This window comes from Berghia stephanieae, chromosome 12 (assembly GCF_034508935.2).
Source record: "Berghia stephanieae isolate SIO BIC M18660-M18661 chromosome 12, UCSD_Bste_1.3, whole genome shotgun sequence".
In the NCBI taxonomy this organism is placed as follows: Eukaryota; Metazoa; Mollusca; class Gastropoda; order Nudibranchia; family Aeolidiidae; genus Berghia; species Berghia stephanieae.
In genome coordinates, this window is record NC_088371.1 from 19,263,954 (window position 1) to 19,279,373 (window position 15,420).

At 36.7% G+C, this 15,420-nt stretch overlaps 1 protein-coding gene across 4 annotated transcripts in view; it reads right to left on the reverse strand.

The window, feature by feature from the left end:
* Positions 1 to 15,420, reverse strand: part of LOC144958121 (double-stranded RNA-specific editase 1-like) — a 126,396-nt gene that overhangs the window by 13,768 nt on the left and 97,208 nt on the right. For all 4 annotated transcript variants that reach the window (XM_078889801.1, XM_078889800.1, XM_078889802.1 and 1 more), the window contains 5 exons: positions 12,867 to 13,225; positions 10,521 to 10,617; positions 7,195 to 7,354; positions 1,425 to 1,473; positions 47 to 202 (listed from right to left, as the gene is read on the reverse strand). In XM_078889801.1, coding sequence (XP_078745927.1) covers positions 47 to 202; positions 1,425 to 1,473; positions 7,195 to 7,354; positions 10,521 to 10,617; positions 12,867 to 13,225 — 821 coding nt within the window. The remainder of the gene's footprint in view (positions 1 to 46; positions 203 to 1,424; positions 1,474 to 7,194; positions 7,355 to 10,520; positions 10,618 to 12,866; positions 13,226 to 15,420) is intronic.

Consider the following 15,420-nt stretch of genomic DNA (forward strand, 5'->3'; position numbering starts at 1 on the left):
AAAGTAAGAAAAAAAAAGCAACTGGTTTTCATTCAGTCCAACTCACCTTCATGTTGAACGCTTTGAACATCCTCTCCCCGACCTCAGAGACAAACTGGTACTGAACATCCTTGTGGAGCTCATTCAGCATCATGACGGGGTTCTTGGTGGACTGAGACTGAGGCATGGTGGCTAGGCGCTGTTGCTGATTTGGATGCAAGAACTGGTTCAGAGGATTATACAAGATGAAAACGGAAAGGGAGGAGTTGGGAGGGGTGGGGAGGGGAGGGGGTGAAGGAAAATGTGATGGTCATTGCATGCCTACAGGAATTTTCAAAAATGTAGTTAAGAATAAGAATAATTGCTTCTTTGTTTTTTCTTGTAAAGAAAAAGTAAGAAGCAGATTGCATCTGTCTCAAGAAGAATGGGAAGAAAAAAAAAAGGTGTCAATTTAGGAAGCAGACACTTGTGTAAAATAAAGATCTGAAAAAGTATGTAGACAAATACAAGAAAAATATGGTAATCAGGAGGTCTGAGGTTCGATTCTCAGACAAGGCAGGCTGCTTTTTTGGGGGGATTTTTTCTTTTCTTGTAAATTTTTCTCTCTTCTTTGTCTGGCACTGCTTCATATTCACTTTTCAGAAAGAAAAACAAGGCATCTTACAAAGTGACTTGCACAGAATAGAATAAATTGAACAATTTCTTTCACATTGAAGAATGAAGTATATTGTATTGTTCAAATAGAACATTACAATCAAAGATACAGAATATCCTTACAGGTTGTGAGCAGTTTTTTTTTGTCAAAATCAAAGCTGAAACAAATCAGGTCTGTACATGAAAACAAAAAAAACAAAAACATGATGTTTAAGTTAACTTATCACCATTTTAGTTTGTTAATAGGATTCAAACAAGGCTCATTTGTAAAGCACTCACTTCATGCTCAAAGGGACCAAGATTGATCTCAGGTGAAGTCAAGATAAGAACGGTTTTCCAGCCTTAGTCTGAAAAAGGCATCCCTGATTTTTATAAGCATTAAAAACCTATCAAAGACTTTGGGGACAAAATGAAATTAGTTCTCCATGGGTCTCAATTCAGAATTTTTTAAAAGGAGGAATATTTCACAGCTTCCGCGGAATGCGCATTTCATCATAAATAAAGTGGGGCAATATGCCCTCATCAATGACAGTACTGGTAAAATACAGAATTATTAACATACAAATCATACTATATAAAGGAAAAAATTGTTAAATTAATAAACATGGATAAGCCCCTTGCAACCAGACTGTTTACAAAGAATTTTGAAGATGTATCAATACTACTTAGAGCCTGAAGCCCAAGAAGAAGAAAATTGTGGAGGACTTGAAATAGCGTAAATCTGCTAAATATCGGAAATTTGAGACCCTTGGTTCCTAATTGGTATAGAAGAAATAAAGATGGCTACAAACCTTGGCTCTGGGTTTGCTTGCATACACTGTGGGGTCCTCCATGCTGCCTCTGTATGGGTGTGGGGATGTGTGTGGGAGTGGGGGGGCATGGGGGGTGGGGGCGTGGGGTGGGGTGGGGAAGGGACGGTAGAGGAGGCAATAAAGAAATCACTAAACAATTTGTGGCCGTGATCCCGGTTTTTCATTACGAACAGCGTCAAATTTCGCACACAAGCTGGCCAGGAGCGTGCGTACGTAATAAGAACGAGTTCGGAATAAAAAATAGATCTCACCCAGAAATCATTACTTTATACCCCTCAACATCACTGTGAAAATGATATGGTGACACACAGATAAACATGGGTCAGTCAAACTACCAAATATTTAAATAATTTGATTTAAAAATTCCTTCCATTCATCAATACCCCATGGACAAATTTGTCTTACAGTGAGGAAAAAAAAAAGAAAAATTAGAGAGAAATAAAGAAAGAAAAAAATAAGAAGAAAATATAGATCTAAGATAACTCGGGTGACAGTTACATAAACAATGTAGTACAGCCACAAAGTGATCAATGAAGAAAGAATAAGTTCTTTGCTCCATGAGAGGAAAAAAAAGAAAACAGATGCTGACAGTGGGTTAAAAGCCTGTGTCATCCCTTCAAATGCTAGAGCAAACCAAACCCCTTAACCAATCAGTCTGCACGCCTGCCCTCACCCCCTCCCTCCTATAAATATACTTCTTTCACTTCAGTGATCCGTTTTACCTAAATAGCAATAGTCAAATGGAAGGAAAGCTTCAATCTAATAATAATAATAAATCTTTATTGTCCTCAAAATAGTGGCGATTTAATTAATGACAACAGATAATGTGAACGTTTTGGGGTTTCCTCCTTTGTCAACAAAACATGATGAATGAAATGAAACATGAAAGAGGAATGAGATCTTTAGTTTTTTCATTCATCATTGTTTAGTTGATAAAGGGGAAACCTGAAACGTCCACAGTATCTATCTTTGAAAATCAAATTAAAGCTTCCATTCCATTTAACTATAGTTATTTATTTCTTTGAGCTTCAGGCAGCGACATTTGCAATGTTTCACTTAAACGTTATTAAGTCTTTACAACTCGTCTCCCCTTGATCAGATATAACCGGACCTGCCAACTTCAAAATTTAAAAATTCGTAGTTCTTAAAGATAAAAATAGAAGTTTCTATAATTAGCTTTAAAGATCAACAATTTACCACCATAATGATTAAATAACACTTGAAAAATATCCTTAAAATTATGTACTCAGGCATCAACCTTCATTTTTAATAAGTTTTAAAGACTAAGAGATGATCATGAAATTCTGAAATTGGAGCCAAAATGTCGTAATTCTATGAATTTTTCGTCGTAGTTGGCAGATCAGGTCTGGAATATAACTCTTGACCTGACATCAGAATATCTTTCCACTGCTTTCAGCAACCCTCTCCTTACCAGCTATTTTCAGAATTTTCACCAAAACTTCACATCCACCCAAAACAAAAAGATTTTTCTTACGCAAACAGAAAAGCAACAAGTACATTCTATACATAATATTGTTCCGACAATATGAGCTCTAATACAGAATGTCAAGTTTTTTATAGCTTTAACAAAAAGAAATGAAATCTGCATGAGAAAAATGACGGTTGCATTGTAACAAATGTGACAATTTTCCAATGAGTAGTTAGGTGAGGGTTAAAAGAGCTAGTGCTTCAGAAACAAGGATGTAATCTACACTTTATTAGAAATGCAGTTCATTTAAATCACGTTTACCTTCTAATTCTCTTATCTAAAATGACAATAATTTCCTCAATTTTCCTCTAAAATTTGGTTTCAAAAATCAGAATTGGAAGAAGAAAAAAAATGATCTGAATTTGACCAAAGTTGGTATCCCCTCAAAAATATCTGTATATATACCAATTAAATCTGTAGCTGTAGAAGGTCTGTAACATTCTATTGAATACGACTATTGGGGGGAAAATATGAAATTATGAAATTCAAGTGTAACATTCTTTACGAAGCCTTGTTGATTTAACATCGTTTAAGGGAAGTGGGTCATATTTGTGAATAAAAAAAGTAATAGAAATGCGTAATTATTTATCTTTTAGATTTTAACTAAATTCTGTTCACTTGGCTCATTCAGACATAATGAATGCCATATCGACGCAGGGTGACACATCAGGAACCAGGCACTGTTTTAAGATAAAAATCTATTTTTTTTTTAAAAAGTGTGTATGAAATGGTGACAGACAAAGCAGAAAGGAAAATACAAGGAAAAAAAAAACATCCCCAAAAAATCAGCCTACCTCGCTCGAGTACGCTGACTTAAAAATTTTTTTCTTGTATTTTAAAACCCTTTGCTTTGTCTGGCACTGTTTCATATAGTCTCTTCAGATTTTTATAAAACGCAAGTGACTTACAACAACAACAATCTTTTTTTTTCTCTTTTCAAAAAAACCCAAACCAACAGAACAATAAACATCTGCCAAATAGTATTTGAAATCCTTTCCACATCCAAACAAACACATCGATTGGTGTATAATGTGATTGAAAAAGCCATGAAATTAGGAACCTTCTGTGATTCAACTAAATCCAGATACTATGAACTTATACTAATTGCAATGATCACATGTTTTGAAAACTTTTCTTTTTTATTTTTTAAATATTTTTTCATGTTAAAGTGAGTGATTCTGTTTCAATATAATGTTGTGTCGAATTAAAATTTCAATGCAAAAGAGTAGAAAGAAAAAATCCCGAGAAAGAATTTAGGTACATCAAATTGATCCATAGACTGCCATCTTAAAATCACGTTGGAATAATCTAGATGATGAATATTGAGTTTAAAACCGAAACAACCAGAGAAAGGAAATTATATTGCTTTGAAGTATAAGAAGTGGTCATAATTAGTTAGTAGCTCAGTTGCACTTGCTTCACATTCAAAGGGATCGAGATAGATCCTGGGTAATGTCGAGATTTTTTTTCTGACATACAACACCCCCCTCAGCATGATTGGGTAGCTGGGTATATTCAATCTGGTGGAAAGTACTTTGCAATAGACGAGCCTCCTATCCAAACAGTAGCAAGCAATTGCTATTGTCTATTTCATCCAATAGAAACAGAATAAAACTCCGGCATCACGGGTCATGGGAAGTATAAGGAACAAAAATCATTCTCATCAAAAAGGGCATTTATACCAACTCAAAGTCTATATTAATTCTGTAAGTTTAAGCTTACAATTGAATTAAAACCATTGGAGTCATTCGGACATAATACCGCTCTAAGACGATTATTGGTCACATTCTATGCACAATACCGTACACAGGGCAAACTTTGAATGTGCAACAACATTTCATCTATGACTACCTGATGAACAAGTCAATAACAAATGTAAATGTCTTTGAAATTCATTTATATTATAGTAAAACTAAAACTTTAAACAGCAGGAAATGGTCACTCATACTAAGTATGTTTGAGGTGAATTTGCAACATTTCATCTATGACAACCTGATGAACAAGTCAATGCAAAATGTACCTGTCTCTGAAATTCCTCTTTATACAGTAAACCTAAAACTTTAGAAAGCACGAAAAGGTCACTGATACTACTAAGTGTATTTCAGTTGAGTTGACGGTCACTCAAGATAATGAGGGAAAAGTGCCTGCTACAGGCAGGTGAGTGGCTGGGATGAAGGAAATAAATTATAAAAGAGAAAAAAAAAAAGAAGCAAAGGCAATGTCGCATCGCAGAATCGTGAACGTTGGTAATAGTGAGAGATATAAGTCGGTGACAATAATGACAAGTAGACTGTATGTGCGAGTTATCGAACGCAATTAATAGAATATATAAACAAAAAAATTTCCCAGGAACACCAAATCACGGACTGATTAATTGATTGATAGCCCAGTTGATACTGCTACTATGCCTCATTTTGAAACAAAGTAAAGCAGCATTGAGCAAGATCAGTGACTGATTGAATGACACTGATTGCAAAAAAAAATTTTTTAAATTGAATTTTAAAAAAAAATATGACCCCCTGTATTCCCCATATTCATTTTATTTTACATCTTCAAGAGTTACTGAGAGAACCAGGCTATAAAAAGACTGACATCTGAAAGAACAAAATTTGCTTCCTTATCACTCGCTGAAATGAATGAGTGAAATGGTGTGTAGAGGCATTTGAAACTTAATCACATCACCACATAATCCACCTTTATTTACCTGACACCGTCCAATCCAAAAGACAAAGGGGGAAAATATAAAAGAAGAAATTAAATTATAATGCGACACTCTAGTTATCCCCAAATTAAGTAGTTTTACAGGCATGAAAAATATAAGGAAACCGATTTAAAAAGAAAAAGAATCACTCCCCCCTCAGTCCCATTCAAAAAAACAAAACAACAAACAAAACAAAAAAAACCCCAAATAATTTTAATATACTATGACAGTTGTATTGTGGGTCAGTTTCTTTGCAGTGTGATTTTATTAAGGGGAGGCTACTTATGAATAGTAAGACAAACTTGGTACTTGTACATGAGTGAGTTGCACCACTTGATACCTGTCTGATTTTCAATGACTATGTTTAAATCTAAAAGAAAGTGTTGTTGTAACTCAAAATGGCCAGGATAAACGTTTCTTGAAATTTGGGTTAGCCATTTCTTGTTGTGTAATCCTCGTCCAAGGGCACCCAGAAACGAACCTTATTCAACCCTTCATTGTACATCAGATGATATTTCTGGACTCCTTGTCCACCAAGCAGTAACTGTAGCCATCGTTAACTTATTGGCCACAAAAGAAAACAAATCGTCAGTTGTATTCAATAGTTCAACCAATGGGACCATTTGTTTCCATGAGCACTCCTAACAACAACTCACTAGGCGGTGCAAAAACCAAATAATGATGTCAAAATGCCAGTCTTTTTGAGTTTCAATGTCAGGCTATAATTTAACTATGGCTACGCAGTAACTAGGTAGCTGCGTCTTTAATACAAGAAAAACTAGCACCAATTATTCTGTGAGAATCCAAAGTCTCCGTAAAGTGCAAGTCCATAGATACATATGCTGAATGTGCTTGATTAAAGCTCATCAGTTGTAGTAACCAACAATAGCGACCAACACATGAAAGTTTGTGTAACAAACATGGGGGACAGGTTGAAACAAGGGACAGAGGATTCCACGGCAATCCATCAATATGCCTATATATATTGACATCACCTAAAAGTCCCCTCCAGGCACAAGCAAAGGGTCTCACTATAAAGGATACACACCCAAAATGCTTACAAAGTAAATATAATATTCAAAACTAAAAAACTATAATAAAAGGGAACTATACATTTTTCTGCCCCCGTCTCGGCTAAGGATTTTACATTACATGCAATGCTTTCAGAATAACTTTTCAAGGTTTATAACCCTTCCCTCCTCACCCTCCCCGATATACAATAAATAGGTATACAGTAGCGTCAGATCTGTGAAATAAATGATTTATTGCATTGAGGGGAACGTGACATATCTTTTTTTTTTAATTAATGTACTTTGTATAAGTTATTTCCAACCATCACAAATGTGGATATTACATTTATACAATTTTTGTCCCTAAAATAAAAGCAGTGTGTTTTTCTCTATTAAACAAAAGGAAAAGCATTGTATACCTTTGCAACCCCCCCCCCCCCCCCCCCCCCCCCCCCCGCCCTTAAAAAAAAAAAAATAATAAGGTTGTTAGAAATGCAAAGAATTGTAACTCAAGAACAGACGGAGACCAACACCACAACCGCCACCTACCCAGGGCTAGACTGTCCTCCTTCGATCTTGGGGAAAACGGCCAGATCCATGTCGATGTCAGAGGTGAAGTCTGACGTCTGGGGTAGACTTGTGTCTGCGGTAAAGTCTGCTGTGTGTGGAAGGAAGCCACGTCCCAGAATGCCGTGCACCATTGAGGCATCTGCAGAAGTAAAGGCAGGCATGAAAAACAGAGTATAATGTCCACTCAATATGCATTTTAAAATTATTGTAAGATTCTTAAAAGGCAACAGCGATGTGTAAAATGTAGGAAAAAACACGAAATTTGGGAAGACTTTTACTCACATTCACAGTAGTAGTAGTAGGAGTAGGAGTAGGAGTAGTAGTAGTAGTAGTAGTAGTAGTAGTAGTAGTAGTAGTAGTAGTAGTAGTAGTAGTAGTAGTAGAGGCATTAGTAATAATAATAATATAATAAAAATAAAAGAAAAGAAGAAGAAGAAAAGAAAAAGAATAGAAAAGAATGAAGAAGAAGAAAAGAAAAGAAAAGAAAAGAAGAAGAAAGAAGAAGAAGAAGAAGAAGAAGAAGAGAAAAGAAAGAAGAAGAAGAAGAAAGAAAGAAGAAAGAAAAGAAGAAGAAGAAAAGAAAGAGAAGAAGAAGAAGAAGAAGAAAGAAGAAGAAGAAGAAGAAGAAGAAAAAAAGAAGAAGAAGAAGAAGAAGAAGAAGAAAGAGAAGAAGAAGAAAGAAAGAAGAAGTAAGAAGAAGAAGAAGGAGAAGAAGAAGAAGAAGAAGAAGAAGAAGAAGAAGAAGAAGAAGAAGAAGAAAGAAGAAGAAGAAGAAGAAGAAGAAGAAGAAGAAGAAAGAAGAAGAAGAAGAAGAAGAAGAAGAAGAAAAGAAGAAGAAGAAGAAAGAAGAAGAAGAAGAAAGAAGAAGAAGAAGAAGAAGAAGAAGAAGAAGAAGAAGAAGAAGAAGAAGAAGAAGAAGAAGAAGAAGAAGAAAGAAGAAGAAGAAGAAGAAGAAGAAGAAAAGAAGAAGAAGAAGAAGAAGAAGAAGAAGAAGAAGAAGAAGAAGAAGAAGAAGAAGAAGAAGAAGAAGAAGAAGAAGAAGAAGAAGAAGAAGAAGAAAGAAGAAGAAGAAGAGAAGAAGAAGAAGAAGAAGAAGAAGAAGAAGAAGAAGAAGAAGAAGAAGAAAGAAGAAGAAGAAGAAGAAGAAAAGAAGAAGAAGAAAGAAGAAAAGAAAGAAGAAGAAGAAAAGAAGAAGAAGAAGAAGAAGAAGAAGAAGAAGAAGAAGAAGAAGAAGAAGAAGAAGAAGAAGAAGAAGAAGAAAGAAGAAGAAGAAGAAGAAGAAGAAGAAGAAGAAGAAGAAGAAAAGAAAAAAGAAGAAGAAGAAGAAGAAGAAGAAAGAAGAAGAAGAAGAAGAAGAAGAAGAAGAAGAAGAAAGAAGAAGAAGAAAAGAAGAAGAAGAAGAAAAGAAGAAGAAAAGAAGAAGAAAAGAAGAAGAAGAGAGAAGAAGAAGGAAGAAGAAGAAGAAGAAAAGAAGAAGAAGAAGAAGAAGAAGAAGAAGAAAGAAGAGAAGAAGAAGAAGAAGAAGAAGAAGAAGAAGAAGAAGAAGAAGAAGAAGAAGAAGAAGAAGAAGAAGAAGAAGAAGAAGAAGAAGAAGAAGAAGAAGAAGAATAACAATAATAATAAATATTATAATTTTAGTGTTTAATCCAAGGGAAGATAGCCGGCTGCTATGCAGCGCCGCATAGTGAGCTAGGACCTAATTGACCTGCTCAAGGCCACGCACATAGCGCTGCAAGAGAGTTGATGACCTCGGTTGCCGTCTGAGTACTGAGCAAAGGCCATACCGCTGTGCCAATCAGCCAAGTATTCCTCATACGCTTGAGTATGGTGATAAAATGCAAGTAAATAGCTGCTTCAATATCAGTTTTGAAGATGTTTTGTTTGTTGCTTTAGGTCTCTTCCAACACAATTGAGGTTATATGAGAGACCGCTGAAACAAAAAAACAAGAAATCTAACAAAAATAGTACAAATGTAAATCAAAATCATAACCTAAAGATATCATAAGCTAAATTATAAATAACAAAGAACAAACAGGCAGAAGATTTACAGAAAAAAAAAATCCCCTGTCAAAAATACAATCACAAACCAAAGAAGCAGGATAGGCTAGTAAAGAGAAGAAGAAACGACATCACTATCGGATCGTATACCCATGCGAACATCATAGGTATATGATTCAAGGGTGATGCTCCCATCCAACCACCGGCAGTTTTGAAGATGAAAAATGTGATGAAATGTAAACATACGTAAATAACTGATGGGAGGCAAATATAAAAACCAATTATTATTTTTCCCTATACCACTGTTGTTGATCTCATTTTTTTACATATATAAAATTATATTTCTTATCTTTCGATAAAGGGTCAATCAGAAACACGATGCCAGATCTGCCTTCTTGAAATTAGAAGAAAAATTTTAAAATAAATTACAGCCTCCCGTGGATAAAAACACAGAAGACAATATGGCCACCTTTAAAAATTATCAAATTGTCTTAATACGATTTCTTTTTAGATGCTTTAAACCCCTTTAAATACTGCCGTTCTTTTAACAAACACAGTACATGTAATGTTAACCACATAGCAGATACTGTTTTTCAATACGGCAAAATACTAGCCTCCCCTGAATAACAACACAGAAGACAATATGGTCACCTTCAAAATTATCAAATTGTCTTTAATACGATTTCTTTTAAAATGCTTTAAACCCTTTTAAATACTAGCCTCCCGTGGATAAAAACACAGAAGACATTATGACCACCTTTAAAAATTATCAAATTGTCTTTAACACGGTTTCTTTTAAAATGCTTTAACTTTAAACCCATTTAAATACTAGCCCTGGTATGGTTATCTGAACTGAACTTTGTTTTCAAGAAAGGGTTAGTGAATCGAAGATCTATATATTGATCTCAAGTTGGAACCCAAATTCGCAAAGGCAAGTCTGCGAGCGTACCTTATAATATACATCTATATAAAGCAATTATAACAAAAAAAAAACAAAAAAAAAAACAATATATTTGTGTGACTGTTGCGGTGATTTTGTAGTCGAATGAATGAACTTGTGTGATACCAAAAATAAAAAACAACTATTGTAAAGCACCTCTGGGCACTATTGGTGGGTACTGGCGCTATATGAAATAATAATAATAATAAATAATAATAATAATAATAATAATAATAATAATAATAATAATAATAATAATAATAATAATAATAATAATAATAATAATAATAATAATCTTTTTTTTTCCCTCGAGATTTTGGAGGACAATGTCATAAAGGGGAGGGGGGCGTGCGTCATCATGACTCACCCCGAAACTGGACAAAAGACTTGAGGGCCGATTCAGCTGCTGCCATTTTGGCTAGTTTCTTTGATGTACCTGTGCCTTGAAAAGTCTGGCCATTCACCTATTAGTAGGAGAGAGAGGGAATGGGGAAGGGGGGGGGGGGGGGGGGGGGGGGCAAGTTAAACAACGAGTTTATGACGAACTATGGCAATCATGAAATAAAGATCTGAAAAAGTGTGTATGAAGCTGTTCTTTGTCTGGCACAATTTCATACAAGATTTTTTCATATCTTTATCTTACACCAATATCTCCTCCCTGATTTGACACTTTGTGTTTATGTTTTTAAGGGTTTTGTTTGTTTGTTTTTGTTTTTGTGGGTTTTACGGCGCTTGAACACATTAAGGTCATATCAGCGCCAGTAAAACGGAAGAAAATGGGATAGTAAAAAGTTCTAGAATTACAATTAAAGCATCCAAGAAAAGGTAAGACAAAGGGGAATGTGTTCTAATAGGGAACAGATAGAGATTCCAAGAGCACGCTATCAGTGTACTTAGTTTGAGATCACCTGAACGTCTCATCCAGACACAAGCACAGGTCCCCACTAAGAGGAATACACTCAAATGTTTACAAATCATATATAATACATAAAACAAAACATAACACAGTGCATAACATGACAGATAGATGATTTACAAGGAAAAAAAATATCTCCCAAAACTAACTATACATTTGGCTGTTTCCCTCCCAGCCAGGGCCAGGACAAAACCAAGTAAACTCATTCCAAGACAAAGACAGAAAGCAAGTTGGAAAACAGATATAGGGGGATAGAAGACCCGTCTCTGATCATTTATTGTTTTTATGCCGCCAAATGGATGACAAGTTTATTACACGATTTTCTCGATCAGATTTTAACGTTTTAAGTTTACACATAGTTTTCTGTGTTGGTTCTATTGATCACGCTGTAGAGCAACGGGTATTTTACTTAAGACATAGATACACCATCGATAGTAAAACCTGTCGCAGTTTGCTATGTTAACCAATCACTGCCATTGTTTACATTATGACGACTGTCCCAGAGGCGTGGTTATCTAAGTGTCGATTGTTGTTAATTTTTTTAAACAGAATCTACAAAAAAAATGTACATCCAAGTTGTGGCAAATGCCGACGTGACATAGTGCGCTCTCTCTCTCTCTCTCTCTCTCTCTCTCTCTCTCTCTCTCTCTCTCTCTCTCTCTCTCTCTCGCTCTCTCTCTCGCTCTCTCTCTCTCTCTCTCGCTCTCTCTCTCTCACACACACACACACACACACACACACACACACACACACACACACAAAACGTGTTGATTGATAACAACATAGAAAACTATAAATTGTTTAGAGAGTTCTGGTATACAATGGGAAACACCAAGCGTGTCAAACGATGAGTAATCAAAACACACCTGGTCGTTTGTTACAGGAAATTAATTGTGACTGCGCTCTCTCTCTCTCTCTCTCTCTCTCTCTCTCTCTCTCTCTCTCTCTCTCTCTCTCTCTCTCTCTCTTTTTTTTTCTTTCTCTCTCTCTCATTTTTTCTTTCTATCTCTCCGCTCTCTCTCTCACACACACACACACACACACACATACACACAAACCATCCCACGTTTACACAAATAATATACTAATAACACCTCCCCTAGATTTGAGTTACCTATCTACTCATTACTCATCCGATCACATGCACGCGCACCCATACAACCCCCACCTCTACAAATAAACAGCATAATACTGGGAAATTATGGGTTTCCCCATTTGATAATAATGATCAATTGATGAAAAGTAATGCAAGGAAGATAACAAGGAAATTGTAATAATTGTGGATAATAATAAGTAAAAAAAAAAAAAAAAAAGATTTAAAAAGAACAACACTTTGTGCGGCTATGTGGTCTTGTGGTAGGTCACTCGCTTTCGTATCGGAAGGTCCTTGGTTCTAGCCTTGCTCGGCGCAAAGTTGAGTCCTTGGAAAAGGCTCTTTACTCACATGCTCTCGCCGTACTCAGATGTAAATGAGTACCTGGCCATTAACAGCGTTGTCTCCGTCCGAAAAAAAAATGTAATATCGCCTAACAGGCGTCATGTCTCGTCCTACATGTTAAGTGTTGCTGTTGGCCAGGGACCCATTGTAAAGCGCTTTGAGCACGTTTAGTGGATATTGCGCTATATAAAAGCTCTTCTTATTTAAAAAAAATGTTTTTGTGGTCGGATGAAGAAGGATTATGTGTTCGAAACGTCCCGTGTCTGGTATTGTCATCTTTCTTTGAGGCTATTTAATTCGTATTGTTCAATACCGTTCAGCGATAAAAGCTCCTCGTATGAGCCGGTAGCCAGCCTTACCTCCACAGAGATAACGAACTCCGGTGCGTGTACAGGGCCCGTCTGGCTGACAAAGGTGAACTGCGTCCCAGGCTTGAGTTCGTTCAGATGCTGGATCGCGTTCTTGGGCTCGGGCGGGCCACTCTGCTTCTTCATCTTCCTCTGGGGTGGTCCTTCCCCACCGGGACCTCTTCTCTTCCCCAACATGGCGTCGTCCTTATTTCCCTCCTCTTCTCCTTCTCCCCCTTCTCCTCCTTCTGCCTTGGCAGGCTTCTCCTCCTCCCCTTCCTTCCCCTCTCCTTCTCCCGATGTCTTCTCCGCGTCGACGGCTTTTCGTTTCTTGGCTTTGGGCGTCTTCCTCAGAGGTTCAGAAGGAGCAGCTGGAAAATGAAATAAAATGAAATGAAAATTTACAAAGGCGCTCCAGTAAAAAAAAAAGGTTTACTTATTTCATATACAAAATAATTTTTAACTTTTATACAGTGCATTTCCATGGATTTACCATGCTCAATGCGTTTAACGATGTTTCATTTAGACCCCCCTTTCCTACTGGTCATAATACGGAACCATTAACATTTCCATTTCATACAGTACCACCACTCGCTTGCTAGACATCAATTTTGTACAATACATACTCTTACAATATCCGTCACTGCCTATTAAAGCCCTGTACTCATTCAGACCTGAGTCAATCCTCCTTGACTTTCACTCTGATTCATGAACCAAATAGCAGGGTAAGTCATGGGGCAATATATATATATATATATATATATATATATATATATATATATATATATATATATATATATATATATATAATATATAATATATAAATTGAAGACAAACAATGAAATATGTAAGTGAAAAGAAGACAAGAAAAGTAATGAAAAGCGTCCACGGGGCGACAATACGGGGAACGACTCTGGAGACGTCTTCGAGCGTTAGAACTTGTATCACCCCCCAAAGTCATCGGCAGCAGCACTAATAAGCCCGGGGTCAGCGGGAGATTACTCTTGACTATTAGAGAAAGCAAGGCAATCCGCCCAGCTAATTAAAGACAAACATTAGGACCAACGCCATGACGTCGATGACAACAACCACCACCCCAACACCATCACCATCATCAACAACAACAACAACAACAACAACAACAACAACAACAACAACAACAACAACAACAACAACAATAACAGCAACAATACCAACAACAAAATTAAGCTGTTATAAAAATAAATTAATAATAAAATAAAATAAAATAAAATAAAAATTCCCTTTATTCATCTCTTAGGGGAAATTTGTCTCTAGGGTCTATTTCAAAGGGAAGACTGGATCGAATAACCCAGGCGTCAGCCGCAGTGCAGCGCCGCAAATTGAGCTAGGGCAAGGTGACTTGGCAAGGCCACACAGTGCAGCGGCGGGCGATCCAACTCGGTACCTTTCGGGTACAAAGTAAAGACCGTACCGTTGAGCCACGCTGCCCCCTTATATAGCGCAATGTAAAAAAAAAAAGGTACTGAAAGAGTTTCCCAAGCCAAAAACAAACATTTAACATGTAGGACCAGACATACTACAGCAATACAGTATTTATTCGACAAAGACATCGATGCTGTTTCGGACCAGGCGCACACGTTTTACATCTAAGCACTGTGAGAAAATGTGAGTTAAGAAAAAAAAATGTAATATCGCCTAACAGGCGCCATGTCCCGTCCTACATGTTAAGTCTTGCTGTTGGTCAAGGACCACTTGTAAAGCGCGTTGAGCACTTTTAGTGGATATTGCGCTATATAAAAGCTCAATATCACTCCCCCCCCCCCCCCCCAGAATAACTCAACTTTAAGTGACACAATACGTAGTTCGCATTATTATAGAGCAAAATCCATTAAATGAGCTCAAAGCGTTATACAAGAGGATTCAGGCCAACAGCAACACTTAACAAGTAGGACGAGACATGGCATGGCGCCTGTTAGGCAATATCTTATTTCTTTTTTTTTCTCCGACAGAGACAACGCTGTTAACAGCCGAGTACTCATTTTACACATGAGTACGGTGAGAAAATGTAAGAAAAGAGCCTTTTTTTCCAATGACTCAACTGTGCCCCCGCTCAGAGAGCGGGACTCGAACCCTGGACGACCTTCCGGTCCGTAGTCGAGTGTCATACCAACTAGACCACATAAGCGGCACACAAAGATAACAGTGATGACAAGGCGGCGGAATGAAAATCTGAAGAGAAAACAAGGGGATTAGAGCGGTAAACACAGCGGCAAGCAAGGCAGGGATGACCGCGACTTTTCCAACACGTACAATACAAGTCACAATGCATAACAGTCGAGGTAGATAGATAGACTAACTAATAGATAGTTCTTAGTTGACGTCACTCAGGTCTTTGTAATTGTTTTGTTTTTGTTTTTTTGCCATCCGCGTTTATGAGTAATGCTCACTAAACTGTATTAACCTGACTATAAATGTTCATGGATAAACACAGTTTTGTGTGTTGGTCCGTTATACTTCCGGATGGCAATGTTATGAGCTTCTTAGCCAAGCGCATACTATCTATACACAAAAAAATGGCTCTCTT